At 31.4% G+C, this 13618-nt stretch overlaps 1 protein-coding gene across 2 annotated transcripts in view; it reads right to left on the reverse strand.

The window, feature by feature from the left end:
• The window catches only part of LOC111050068 (otoferlin), a 38484-nt gene extending 25156 nt beyond the window's left edge, over positions 1 to 13328 (reverse strand). The window contains exons 1-16 of one of the 2 annotated variants that reach the window (XM_022336309.2): positions 13062 to 13328; positions 11895 to 11957; positions 10947 to 11031; positions 9917 to 10043; positions 9324 to 9477; positions 8360 to 8540; positions 7239 to 7402; positions 6817 to 6958; positions 6222 to 6382; positions 5814 to 5978; positions 5227 to 5334; positions 4730 to 4882; positions 3369 to 3623; positions 1527 to 1643; positions 1167 to 1301; positions 613 to 756 (exon numbers count right to left, since the gene is read on the reverse strand). In XM_022336309.2, coding sequence (XP_022192001.2) covers positions 613 to 756; positions 1167 to 1301; positions 1527 to 1643; positions 3369 to 3623; positions 4730 to 4882; positions 5227 to 5334; positions 5814 to 5978; positions 6222 to 6382; positions 6817 to 6958; positions 7239 to 7402; positions 8360 to 8540; positions 9324 to 9477; positions 9917 to 10043; positions 10947 to 11031; positions 11895 to 11957; positions 13062 to 13217 — 2310 coding nt within the window. In that variant the 5' untranslated portion in view covers positions 13218 to 13328. The remainder of the gene's footprint in view (positions 1 to 612; positions 757 to 1166; positions 1302 to 1526; positions 1644 to 3368; positions 3624 to 4729; positions 4883 to 5226; positions 5335 to 5813; positions 5979 to 6221; positions 6383 to 6816; positions 6959 to 7238; positions 7403 to 8359; positions 8541 to 9323; positions 9478 to 9916; positions 10044 to 10946; positions 11032 to 11894; positions 11958 to 13061) is intronic. The other variant, XM_039430239.1, reaches the window with a different exon arrangement.
• Between the last annotated feature and the right edge of the window lie 290 nt (positions 13329 to 13618).

The following is a 13618-nucleotide window of genomic DNA, read 5'->3' on the forward strand; positions in this document are numbered from 1 at the left end:
GCAGTAAAGAAGGTCTTCAGAGAAAATCCAGGAGGAAGGAGACTACGAGGACGCCCACGAAAACGCTGGCTAGAAGATGTGGAACAAGATTTGAGGAGGCTGGGTGTCCGAGGTTGGAGAAGAAGAACTGGCGACAGAGAGGAATGGAGAGGCATCATAGAGGAGGTCAAGGCCCTAAACGGGCTGTAGCACCACGGAGTAAGTAAGTAAGTAAGTATACTGTAGATATGAGTAAGAGTTTATAAACTATTAATAAATGATAGGCCAGTAAGTATAATCATAGAGAAAAGATAGCATAAGAAGATATGCAATGCGTATAGGGCCAAATTGCAAGCCGATTTGTTGTTTCCCCAAGCAGATTACTGTCGATTATTACTGACTTAGCCGGGGAAAAGTTTAGGCCTAAGGACGGCACGGTATGAGAGACTATCACCATCACATAGCTTTACGAAAAAGAGCGACGTGGACTATCGGCATGAGCAAACAGTGAAATTTAGAACATAAACGCCCTATATCATCTTATGCTATCTTTTCTCTATGAACCTTTTATACAATAAAAAATCAATTTTATGGTAATTTGATTATTGAATAATAAAAATGATTGATTTTCACCTCAATAAGCTCTGCACTCAAGAACAATTTTCCCACTCTGGCTGATTCTAATACAATATCATGACATTCCAAATCCATGCTTTCTATTGATGGAGTAGCGCTTCTCAATTTTACTCCCAAACACACATTTCCAACTAAAGATACCTGTAAAATAAGCGGGTATTAATAATTAACTAAACGACATTTCAAATCTATGCTATTAAATTAATCATTTTATTAGCATTGATCTGCAATAGATATTTTCACAGATATTTTCCTGTTTAATGAAGATTTCACACACATACACATCTCCAATCGAGCTGTTTGAATTATTTTTTGAACAATGTGAAAGGCATGCAGAGGGACTAATAGAATCCACGAAGTAAAGATCCAGCTTGAGGTGAAAAATAATTGAGGAGTTGAAAAAATACAAATTTAAAACAAATTTGTTTCAATTCAGCACAATTATACAGAGTTTATACAAAAGCCACATATTTATATGTGCTTCATCTCTTTCCATAAACATCTCTTTCAATTTGACAGCAGATTGTACAGTACTTATGATAATATTTTACCTTTTTCCTTTTTTGCCAAACTTCTAAAACAATAGTTGTTGGATGATTCACAAAATAACTTCTTTCGCCGTAGAACTTGACTGGGGCCGTGCTCAGTGATTCAGACCACATGATTTGCTGCATACCATATACTTCCTAACATAAATAAAAAACTATTTTTTAGTTTTCTATAATAATGCTTCTTCAAAATACATCACTGTATAAATCTAAAAATATTCTTAATATTATACTGTGTATATTGTGTATAAAAGTGTGGAATGCCACACTCCCATCAATAACGATTCAATTTAAAAAGTTAATGAGCTACCTAAAAATGAGACATAATAATATTCACAGGAATATGAAAGGTGGCTCTCTTACTTGAGTTTCCGTGCTTCTATTTTGGAATACAACTCTCACACTATTATGACTTGGTGTATCGAAAAGTGATTGATCTTCATAATATGCTTGCTCTATGTAGACCCGGCAAATACAATCCTGAACAAGAGATAAGAAAATTACCTCAAAAAGCACATTTAATGTACCTATTTACCTAGAGATATAATATTAGAAAAATTGACAGATTTATTTATTGAGAAATAATTATTGATGAAAGATGAGGAATAAATAACAACAGACAGCACATTTCTTATACCCACAGATGATATAATATAAGAAAAATATAAATTGAGGAATAATTGATTAACACAGAACTCATTAAGCTAACCATAGGCAGGCATCAATTTACTTATTATTGCAGCTACATTATAAATAAAATTCCAAACGATTTTATAGATAAACAAATGACACGTAATTTAAGCAAAAGCATAGATTATTGGATTGAGCATAACATATTCTTCAAACTAGTTGTATAAAGTATAATATTGTATCAAACAAACATTGTTACTAAAAACATTGAGCAATGGTTTTTCCATTTTCACGTTCTCGAACCAGGTATTGTAAATGTTCCCTCATCATCTTTTTTTTATTGTATTCCCTGTGTGAAATATTCACTTCATGATGGCCTCAAGACGTCACAGTGGTTAATTGGATTCTACTTTGTCATATAGTATGTACTATTCTTAAGTTTTTAATTTTTTTCTGAGCCTTTGAGACTTTTGTATATTGCTGTAATACTTTCTTTAGCTCTATTCAATTTAATTTTCATATCTCTTCTTACTGACCAGAATTGAAGCAGAATAAGTGAACCGCAACTCACTGCCAACACACAAGGACTCTTATGTTGGCAGTGCCCAATATTACATTGATAATTATTGTTGTGCAAGTTACAATCAATGTCTATTTGTGGGTAATTGTATATTGCATACTTTAGTGATTGTATTGTACAAATATTTGTATGTGATTTTTGGCAATAAATTCAATTCAATTAATAAATATAAAAAATAGGTAGGCCTAGTTTTAAAAGTTTCAGACTACGGGGAGGAGGTGTTAGCGATTTCTATGAAAGTAAGAAATGCTCCAAACCTCGCTACTATTCTTGATAAACTTCTAGTATAGGTAGAAAATAACAAATGAGAATATTTTCAATAAACATTAGTCCATAAAATGTCAATTATAATCGTCTATAGTAATCTTTACATGAACTTTCAAAATAAATTCATTTATTTATTTAATGATACACAAATAGCAAACATTGTTAGGGAAAGAAAAATAAAGGATCAACCCAAAATTGCCTTTATCACGAATTCTGATAATATATGTTACAAAATAAAGATATTATATGTTTTTATTTAATCAATTTGAATATATACATTTTTGTCCAAAATAGAAATATTATTATGTTTTTTCAATAATCATTATATTTCTCCATTTATAATATCTTCTTCAACCAGCACCCAAATGAAAATAACACCTCCCAAAAATGTGAATACAATAGAACCCCGATATAGTACCTACATTCTCCGTAATAGTACATTTTTTCTGCAGTCCATAGAAACGTCCATAAGAAATGGAGCCTTGATATTATAGTAAACCCAATTTAGTACAGATACAGACATATGATGGTCAGCAATTTTTTGAGCGGTCCCTTGAGATGTGCTATATCAAGGTTCCACTGTAACCCATAATAAATCAAATATATATATGCATAAAATGGATATAAAAACTCACAGAGGAATCTGGTAACATGGGAAACCAATGGTTAGTTTACATGATAAACTAACAGGGTTCGTTTTAGTTTACCTTCTGTTTATGGAAACTTACAAAGGAATCCTGGTATTTAACACAGGAGGGAACTTCAGTGATTGAGGAACTAACAGTACTCCGCGAATTTCTGGTGCCGCTGATGGAGAAGGCAGAATGCCTCTCCAAGAAGCTGCCAGGTTGGAGGAATGAACAGTACGAGAATCCATTGGGCAAGGATTGGGTCCAGTGCACATTGTCGCAATGGACTCCCATCCATATGCAGGCAGCCATTTTTGCTCTGTTCTTTCTTCCATTCTGATGTGATCCAAGCTCCTGCAATTACACATCACATACAATTAAAATAAACTGAAACTTCTTTTTGACGTTTTAGGAAGTAAACGTAGACATCGTAGAATTTGTTTTTATTGAAACTTCTTTTTGACGTTTTAGGAAGTAAACGTAGACATCTTAGAATTTGTTTTTATTTGATGAATAATTTTAATTTGATAAATGATGAGGTGAGTGATCATGTTGTAATAAATGCCAGACAGACTGGGAATCGAACCCATAACCGATGCTGCAATAGGTGAAGTTGCAACTTTCCAGGCCATTACGTCTGGCATTGAGTCAAATACATTTATGAGCCAATTTTATGTTCTAAAATAATGAATATTGTATGCTGAATTTACGTCCATTTATTATATAATTGAATACAAACTGAATAACTTAACTTATAAATTGATAATGAATCTAAGTCCAATGATTTATAAAATGATAGTTTCTCCAATTGACATGGATTGTTGTAAAAACAACTATAGCAACAATGAGGAATCCCAACTTAGATCAAATTTGTTTCAATTAGGGATCACTCATTTATACACTTCTATTATAAAACTCAAATTGCAAATTGCCATTAACGGGATTAAAATTATTTGCTGTTATTTGGTTGAGTCAAGTTGAAATCGAGAACAAAAAATAAAAACTATGCATATTATCAAATATATTTAGACAGGTTCTAGATAGCGATCCAACAGACGCACCAAAAGATGAATGTCTAAGTCCACGTTTACTGACTTCCAAATGCAGAAATTACAGAACAATGCAATTTTTAAACAATTTCAAACAATTTTCAATTCTAAGTTCAAGTATTGTTAGTGTTAATACCGACAGTTGTACCTTGTTTCATCGGAAATTAAAATTGTGATGAGATATTTATAGATTGTGAATAAACATTGATATGATTCTCGAAAATATTCTAAATTTGCGCATCCCTTAGAATTTGTCTACTAGAATGGAGGAGATGATGATAAGCTTACATTGCAAACTCAGACTCTATAATATATTGTATTTTATTGATTTTCAATCGGTTATTGTATTTAGCCTATTACATATACATTGTACCTGTGCAAGAAATTACATGATGAAGTAAATAAACTCACATCTAAGAAAAATGTTTTCAGTTGACCACAACTGCTGCCACAGAAATGTGGAGTATTTGCGTAAATGACATTCTCAGGTTTGATTCGGCCAGTGTAGATCCGCTTATTGTGTTTCCATATGTTGACAATAATGGATGGAAGAGAGTCCTGAGGCTAGAAATAATTGAAGATTCTATAATATTGATATCCATATATTTATATTCCAATGCGTTTTCAATTATTATTATTATTATTATTGGAATTCCAAAACAAAATGCAATAAAATTTTGGTTGATATGATTGTAAAAATAGAAAGGATGAGTATATGACTAAATGGGCCTATATATCAACTATTCACTTTAATACTATACCTATTAAACAAAAATTCAAATTGATAATATGCTACCCCAAGACGTTTGCGACAACATAATGAATTCGGAGATCATAATATCTAAAATGAAAAATAGTAATTCTATAATCATATTTCAATATGAACGGAGGAGATTGAGTTCACTTACATCTCTGGCAAATTTCTTCAAAACATCCAACAAATATTTTGTATCGTTGTAGATTTTCTTGAACTTGTTTGCTTTATTAATCTTACTTGCCTCAGTTGTAATTATACTCTGAAACATATCACAGGAGTATAAAACTTAAGAAGAGAATATTACAATATTATTAGTTGTTTGAGCTTGGTATTTTTGTGAGGAAGACGTTCTGGAGAATGACCCTCCGGTAGTGAGAAATTCATTTTTTTACTAATTTTCTGAGGAAGATCCTTAATCAACTGGGCTACCAGTTTTTGTAAGGACGATCAATAGTTTGTTTTTTTATCTTAGTTTGTTTCTTTTTCTATCTTTCTTCATCACGACCTCGATTATCAACAATTAATTATGCATATTACTGATAATTTAATCAGATAGTGGATGAGAATAACCAATTAGAATGAGTATTGATAGCCGTTGGAGGCCAAAATTATATTCAGTATAAAAAGTATAATGAGATTATCAAAATATTAGATGATCATAAAAATTTATTGCAATGATAACTATGATCAATCTTGTTGAAGAAAAAATGTATTTGATCACAATAGGAGAACAATTACCACGAGATTCTTTATGAATTTTATCCTGTCTTTATCCAGTTGTGTTGATCCATTAATCAAATTGAAATTTTCGCAATCTGCTTTCAAAATTTTCAAAGAATCGATAATAAGTTTCATTTTCTTGTTGGCCTCTCCTTCATCATTTGCCTGTGTTGAATTTTCTTTCTGAAAGTTGATTGATGTCATATTTATTTGTGCATGAATTTCATTAATATTCATTCCCATGTTAGTGAAATTATTATAGGGAATGCAAATGTTAATGCCTTATTCCAGTCTATAACATTTTAAATGTTAAATTAAATGAATGCTTATTTGATTCACATATTCTACAATATAATTATATTCAAAACAAATCTAAATAGATAGAAGTGTTAATTTATTATTTCAGATGATTAGATGATCACTTACAAGATTTTCACAAACTCTCTGTAGGCTATTGGTCATAAACAGCCTCCATCTTGTATCAGGCAAGAAATCTTTCACGTACAAACATGGCTTTTGATTTTCCAACGGAAGCCAGCAATAAATGCCATCACTGACCTCAGCAGCTAAAGGCTTTGTTACATTAGCTGTCAACAATAATTTGAATGATGAAACAGTATTAAAAGTTTTGATATGATTAATCAATTCATTCAATGTTTATCAGAATGTGAGATTTCAAAGATATTATCATTATTCATTCACTCATTTATTCTCTCATTTTGTCTCCATTAATCTAGAAAGATTAAATGATGAAGTTTTCAAAACAGGTTTCTCTAGCATTTGATATTACTGAAATAGATTTTAAAGTACATATAGAAAAGATGACTTCAAGAATCATCTAGCCTAATAGATATAACCATTAGGTAATACTACTAGAATTTATTTTACATATAGAAATGGGTTTCTCAAAACTATTTGATTACTTGAAAATGAAGGTTGGAAATATTCTTGAAAAAAGAGATACAAAATACAACAAGGTTCACCAAGGTTCTATTCTAATAAAGCCAGATATGGTTTTTACTTTCATTTTGTTCAACTAAGCCTTCTCTTCCAAACTCCAGGGAAATGGTCAACTCCTGCTCGGAGCACAAGTGTTTATTCAGCATAGAAACTTCGTAGATTACACAGTAACAGGAGAAATATTGAAATCCAAAATGTTTCTCCTGAAATGGAAGGTATAAACCAGTCAAATAGGTATATTCTATTATCTGATTAATCTGAAGGTTTATTCTCAAAGTTTTATTAGCTTTATTAGAACCCGATTGGAAAAACATATGAACCAATTGAAGTTAAATTACTAGAAATCATCCATTACCGTCACAGTACGAGAAAATGTTTACAATGCAGTAATACATTTTCTATTAAGAATAATTTTTATGTTTTCCTCTTAGAAATTTTACTTCTAGATTCTGGTTATCTGATAGTAGTTTGGCTCTGATTTACCTCAACCAAACCAGAAATTTTGAGCCTTTTAGACACACTGCTTTCACTGTCTTCTCTGGCATCTCGCATCTCAATCGTTTCCAATGAGAAAATAATGTAGCCGAGGTAAGAATTGTGTGATGAATAGAAGTATTTGTGAGCTGGTCCAAATGTAGGCAGGAATCCTGTAAAAGAAAATTGATGCATATACATGTTACAATTCATAATTAGTAGATACAGTATAAAATCATTCTATTAATTCCTTAGAAAAATTCGATAATGGAGATCAAATTTAAAGAAAATTAAAACTCAAAGAAAAGAAAATTAAACTCACATAAAAATTGTTCCCCATTTTGCGTGAGAAATGAAGTAAGTTGTTTCAAACAAATATCTTCATTGAGAAATTAATCAAGTTATAGTATTCTAGATAACACTATTATTATTATTATTCAGTAGATAAAAACGATTTTCATGCGTTCATGATCTTTCAACTCGAGACTACTCTTCAGGGCAGAAAACCTCCGTTTTTCACTAACTGAGTTAGTTAACGATTTCAACTGACTCAGAGTGAGTTTTGATAATTTTTGCAGGGACCCAGATTTAAGAGCCAAATTTAGATTCGGAGGATCATGAGTTCATGATCTTCCCACACGTGACAACCCTACTCTTCAGGGCAAAGGAAACCACCTTTTCTTTTTAAACTGACTCAGAGTGAGTTTTGATATTTTTTGTATTGACCCAAATTTTAGAGCCACCTTCCCCACCAGCATATAAAAGCCTATAAATATGTATCTTATTGTTTTATAAACTTAACATGATACAACAAATTAAAAAATATGTTTATTAACTCAAGAGCTTGATCAAAAACATAGTTTTGTCATAATTTACAAACCAATATAAAAATATAAATTTCAAATTAGTATCTGAGTCAACTGGGAGTCTCTGTCATCACTCCTAATACAGCAATGTTCACTAAATCACAGTATACAGTGATATTATGTAGAATAGCATTATCCTATATAGTAATATACAGTACGATATGTTTAATGATGACAATAAATTATAAAAAAATATTTTCCAAGATAGAGCAATAAGCATTAGTACACAAGAAAAACTCTTCAGAAATAAAAATTTGCAGTCACCTTTATGCTTATCATGAGTGCAAGATAATTCGTCCATGAGAATTGAAACAGAAGATACCTCCTTGTCATTTATAACAAGATCCAGTTTCAACTTGTAATGTGCAGGAGGGAATGGACTAACAATTTTGAACTCTTCATTCCACACTGGATTGACAGTATCTCTTTGGTCACTGGTCTTCATCTGAAATATGTTCAAGTACAAGATTCATTATTTTTACCCATAATATAGGAATTTACTCATTAATAATAAAACTGTAATTAGCTGCTAATTGAAAATCAGTTATCTGTATATCTAAAGAGAAAACTATATTCAAAAAGAGGGATGAGGAATGGAAAACTATATTCAAAACGAAGAATGAGGAGTAGGATCATTGAGCAATAAGTAAATGGTCCAGGTACTTACATCACCAACAATGGCAAGGTCACCCTGGTCAAGCACTTGGCAAAAGACTGCTGGCAGACGCAAGCCCTTGCTTCAACAGCTGGCTGGTGATTCTGGGTAGAGGTCAGGTCAAGCAGTTGATTGCCCTGTTACATGGACACGGCCACTTCAGGAAACATCTCCACACCTCAGAAATGAAAGTCAGATGTGTTGGCTTTGTAATCAGTCTGAAGAGACTGCCAAGCATATCATACTGAATTGCGAAAGACTTGGGGCTAGAAGAAGGGCTTTGTTTGGCTGCAAGCAACCAGGTGAGAAATAGGATGTTAGTATAGGGAAATAACTTCTGGACCTTGTAAAGGACACAGGAATTGGTTTGCCTAACTAACAAACTTGGGACACACAATAAGCTTCGGTTGACGTGTGAGATTCTTTGAACCTTTGAATCTTTGAATGCGTCCCTTCAAAACATTAACATTAAGATCATTGAGAAGTGGGATGATAATCCAACATATTTTGTATAATCTGCACCAATTTAATTAGAATATTTCTTTAGATATTGATTTGATGAAGTAAACTTACCGTGATTCCACAGAATGTAATGCTGACACTGATTTTTGAATGCTTCTTTGATTGGTTAAAGTTGTACATATCTCCACCTCTATATATTCTCAGAAAATAGACTGCCACACTGATAACTTCATCTATATCATGTTTTTTCTGTGGTAGTTGACTCCTATAAACAGGAGACTCCTATAAACCTATCTTACAGGTAATAGGTATTTCAGAATAAAATTCTTGATATAAATATCGAATAGCTTTATTATAATAAAGACTGCTATTTCAGCTTCTATGTTCCTATAAACTATAAACAATATAAATATCGAAGACCTGGCTGTCGTAGGTCTATAATTTTGAGTTTCATTCAAAAAAAAAATAACTTTATATTAATTATTTCATTTGATAATAAATGTCTGATGTTCGAGTTCTTCAGGTTTTATCTGATCAAGATTAATTCTGTAGACAGTCCAGTATAGCATAAATTCGTTATAGGTTTTGCACATTTTGCATATATCTCTATAGGTATACAAAGAAGAGGGGTTCACAAAACATTCCTTCTCCAATTTTATAATTTCTAAATATGTATTACAGAATTTTTTAAAATTTTTCCTCACCTTCCAAATGGTGACAAGTGATGCATAGGTTCTGAGTCGGCACTCAAAATTCTTATATCACACTGCAGGAAACCCTTTTCTTTTGCTCTGTGGCGTAAGGTCAACCACTCATGGTAGATCTGGTGATCTGTAATATCCACAAAAGTATACACTTCATTTTCCCATTATTCGCAACAAAGGATTATCTTCAATTTACCTTCACACAAATATTTTTGCTACACTAAACAACAATATAAAGTTACTCATTATGTGCTAATAGTAAAGTTGTGTTTCTTTTCTGGCTCAAAAAATTTTTGCAAAATTTGAGTGAAATATTTTTGTTTTTAATATTTGGGCTTTTTATATGGACAGTTTTGGGCTATGCCTGTTGTCTTCTTCCAATCATATTATATTGTAATTATGATTTGAAATTGTCAATGAAATAAATAAATAAAAATATGATTTTTTTCTATTCCTAATTCTCTTTTTTTGATAACTTGCAATAAAATACATGGAAGGAGGAAGAGGAGGCGACCCAGGACAAGATGTATAGATGTGGTTGACCAGGATGCGGCAAAGGTTGAAGTGGAGGGATGGAGACGTGCTGCATTCAACATATTGATGCTTGGAGGAGAAGATTGAGCGAGGCTGTAACCCGTACTGGGTTGCAAAGCCAAACAAAAAGAAGGAGAGCAATAATTAACTTAGTAGAAAGAGAACTTGTTAACGCTTGCTTAAAACTTCTCCTTTCCTGATTAGTCAGTCTATCAAAAATACTTTTATGAAACATGGGAAAAATTTATATGCTCGAAAGAACTTAATTTTTAAATTTATTTATACTGTTAATATATGTATGTATTTTATGAGTATATGAAAGTTTGACATTGATATAATTTTATGATCCTTTTGGGATACTCTTCAAATAGGCTATTTTTAATGTAGTCAAATGAATCAGTCTTATGTGGTATGAGTGTGAACTCAATCTTATTTGAGTTATCACATATAGGTTGATTAATTCAGATAATGTATATGTAAATTTCAATATTCTCACCTTTTTTGTTCCAAATAGTTCCGATATCGAGTTTGATTGAAGCCAGGACTTTCTTTTTCCGAAAATTTGCTCGTGGTTTGTACATCTAAACATTTAAAAATAAAAAACTAATTAGTGTCTAAAAAATCTAACATTGATTTGGTAAACCAAATTTACAATCAAATAGGAAAACCTAACAATTTCATTTATAGGCTGAAGATTTTATAACACTGTAGGCTACAAATTAAATCTAAAATCTCTTATTAAGTAAATATTAAAAACTTTTACTTACTGACTGGAGTACTTTCAACTTTCAATCGCCTGGCGATCATTTTCAACAGTTTTGAAAATGATCGCCAGGCGATTGAAAGTACTCCAGTCAGTAAGTAAAAGTTTTTAATATTTACTTAATAATCGACTGCATGTCGTGTTCAAATACATAGAAAAAGTGTGTTTATACAAAGCAGCTCGGAATGGATCAAGAAATCATCACCTCTAAAATCTCTATTTATTTTGCACCAAAGCTAGATCGCAAATATAATTTGTTTTACACTAAAGATAAAATGATACATTTGATTGAGTCAAGGAATAGTGGCAAGAAAGGTGAAAAATTATTTTAATTGTTCAAGGAATGTATAGGTTTTTTTCAAGTTTACTAAATACTTCTGACATGGATTACAAGACAGAGAAAACTAAATAAAAAAATGAGTTTGTAATTTTTTTGCAAAAATAAAGACGTGGTAGGCAATATAAGAATAAATAAATACAATTAAAAATGGAAACTACAACTAATGAAATATTTGTACTACAAATGTGATACAGAGTTAAGAAGAATATTTCTGTACTTAAGAGGTAGAAAATAAAATTTTGTTATTGGAATTAAGTCCACTAATTACTGAATGATTGAGCCTCACATTCTAAAGTTTATTCTAAGCCTGTTATGAGAAATTCTCAATTTGAAATACTTACTGAGATTTCAATGTCAGTACTCATTAGATCCAATAAAGATTTTTGCACTTCAAAAACAAAGTACTGGAAAATAAAAGATTGAAATTCATGACTAAGAAATGAGAAAAGTCTTATAATTTATTTTTAAGATTGTCGTGATTTGTTTACTCGCTTGAACAAAGAAATTATTTCCATGAAAAACGTTATTTTATAAAAATCTAAATTAATAATACCTGAGAAAATGTATATGGCCTGCAGTTTAGGTTCATAGTATATATAATATAAAAAAGAGTAAATTTTGTGGCTTATTTTAAAAGTATCATTTGGAAGGCTCAAATAGAAATGATTTCAATCAAAACTATTCAATCTACATTGGGACCTATCGAAACTATTTCATTCAAAATATACTTTACTAGCCGTCAGGCTCGCTTCGCTCGCCATATCCGTCTAGCCAGGGGGCTCCACTCCCTGGATCGTCCTCGCTTTGCTCGCCTGCATTTTTCATTTGAGCATGCTTCATTCCATCAGAAAGTCATAGTACTGAGAAAACGCAGAAAAGCTGAGAAAAACGTTGATTTTGGGCGTATCTTTGATGAAATATTAGAGTCACCTCATCACAAAATTTTTAGACCCTAGCTAAACCTCTGTACCAAATTTGAACATTTTCTGTCTATAACTTGATTAAAGAACTGAGAAAACGCTAATTTTTTGCGTTATTTCAAATTCCTTCTAACACAACATTATTACACGGATTACACCCCAGCTGAGCTTCTGTACTAAATTTGAACATTTTCTGTTCATTTGTTCTTGATAAAGCTGAGAAAATGCTAAAAAACGCAGATTCTGGGCGTATCTTTGGAAAATTTTCCAAATCCGTTCTTAGTGCGCCTCTAAAGGGCCAACTGAACATACCTACCATATTTGAACGTTTTTGGTCCGGTAGATTTTTAGTTCTGCGAGTGAGTGAGTCAGTGAGTGCCATTTCGCTTTTATATATATAGATTTTTGTTACTAAAACTGCAACCACCGACATAGAACATTATTAAATCTATGCTGCATCCTTCATAAAATTAGAATAATAATCGATTTACTTTTATACAATAATAATAATTTTTATGTAGTTATTCAAATATATTTAGTTTGCATTAGGCCTACGTAAGCCTATATTAATTTAAAATGTTTACTTACCTCATTGTAAAATGGTCGATCTGAACATTCTTTCACTTTTGTACATTTCTTTTTACCATCAATCTCAATTTCAACGTAAGTTTTTATATCTATCCAAGCAAGATATTTGGCTTCCAAAACGCTTATACAAATATTGTACAATTTTCTGTTCTTCATTTTATGCTTACCTTCAAAATCATTTCATAAAATAATATCACAACTTGATTTTGTTTTTCAATCACAAAAATAAACAAGATAAAAATAATAAAAACATAACATCAAAAAGCAAGTCAAAACGCTTATGTATAACTTGATGAGGAATACAACTTTTACCGTAGTAGTTTACTGATTATAATCAATCTATGATCATGATAAGTAACAGATAAATATAAAATTGCAATAAAATAGAATAATAAAACAAGTTGCAAGCAGATTATTAACCTAAAAAAACTTGATGTCTAACTTTACCAAATCGTTGAATTGCAAATAAACAAACTTTCTATATTTCTAGTTCAACACTCGTCACTACTTACTTACTGACAACCCAATTTGGTACAACAATTGGGTGTTTGTTGTAA

This window comes from Nilaparvata lugens, chromosome 6 (genome assembly GCF_014356525.2).
Source record: "Nilaparvata lugens isolate BPH chromosome 6, ASM1435652v1, whole genome shotgun sequence".
Classification (NCBI taxonomy): domain Eukaryota; kingdom Metazoa; phylum Arthropoda; class Insecta; order Hemiptera; family Delphacidae; genus Nilaparvata; species Nilaparvata lugens.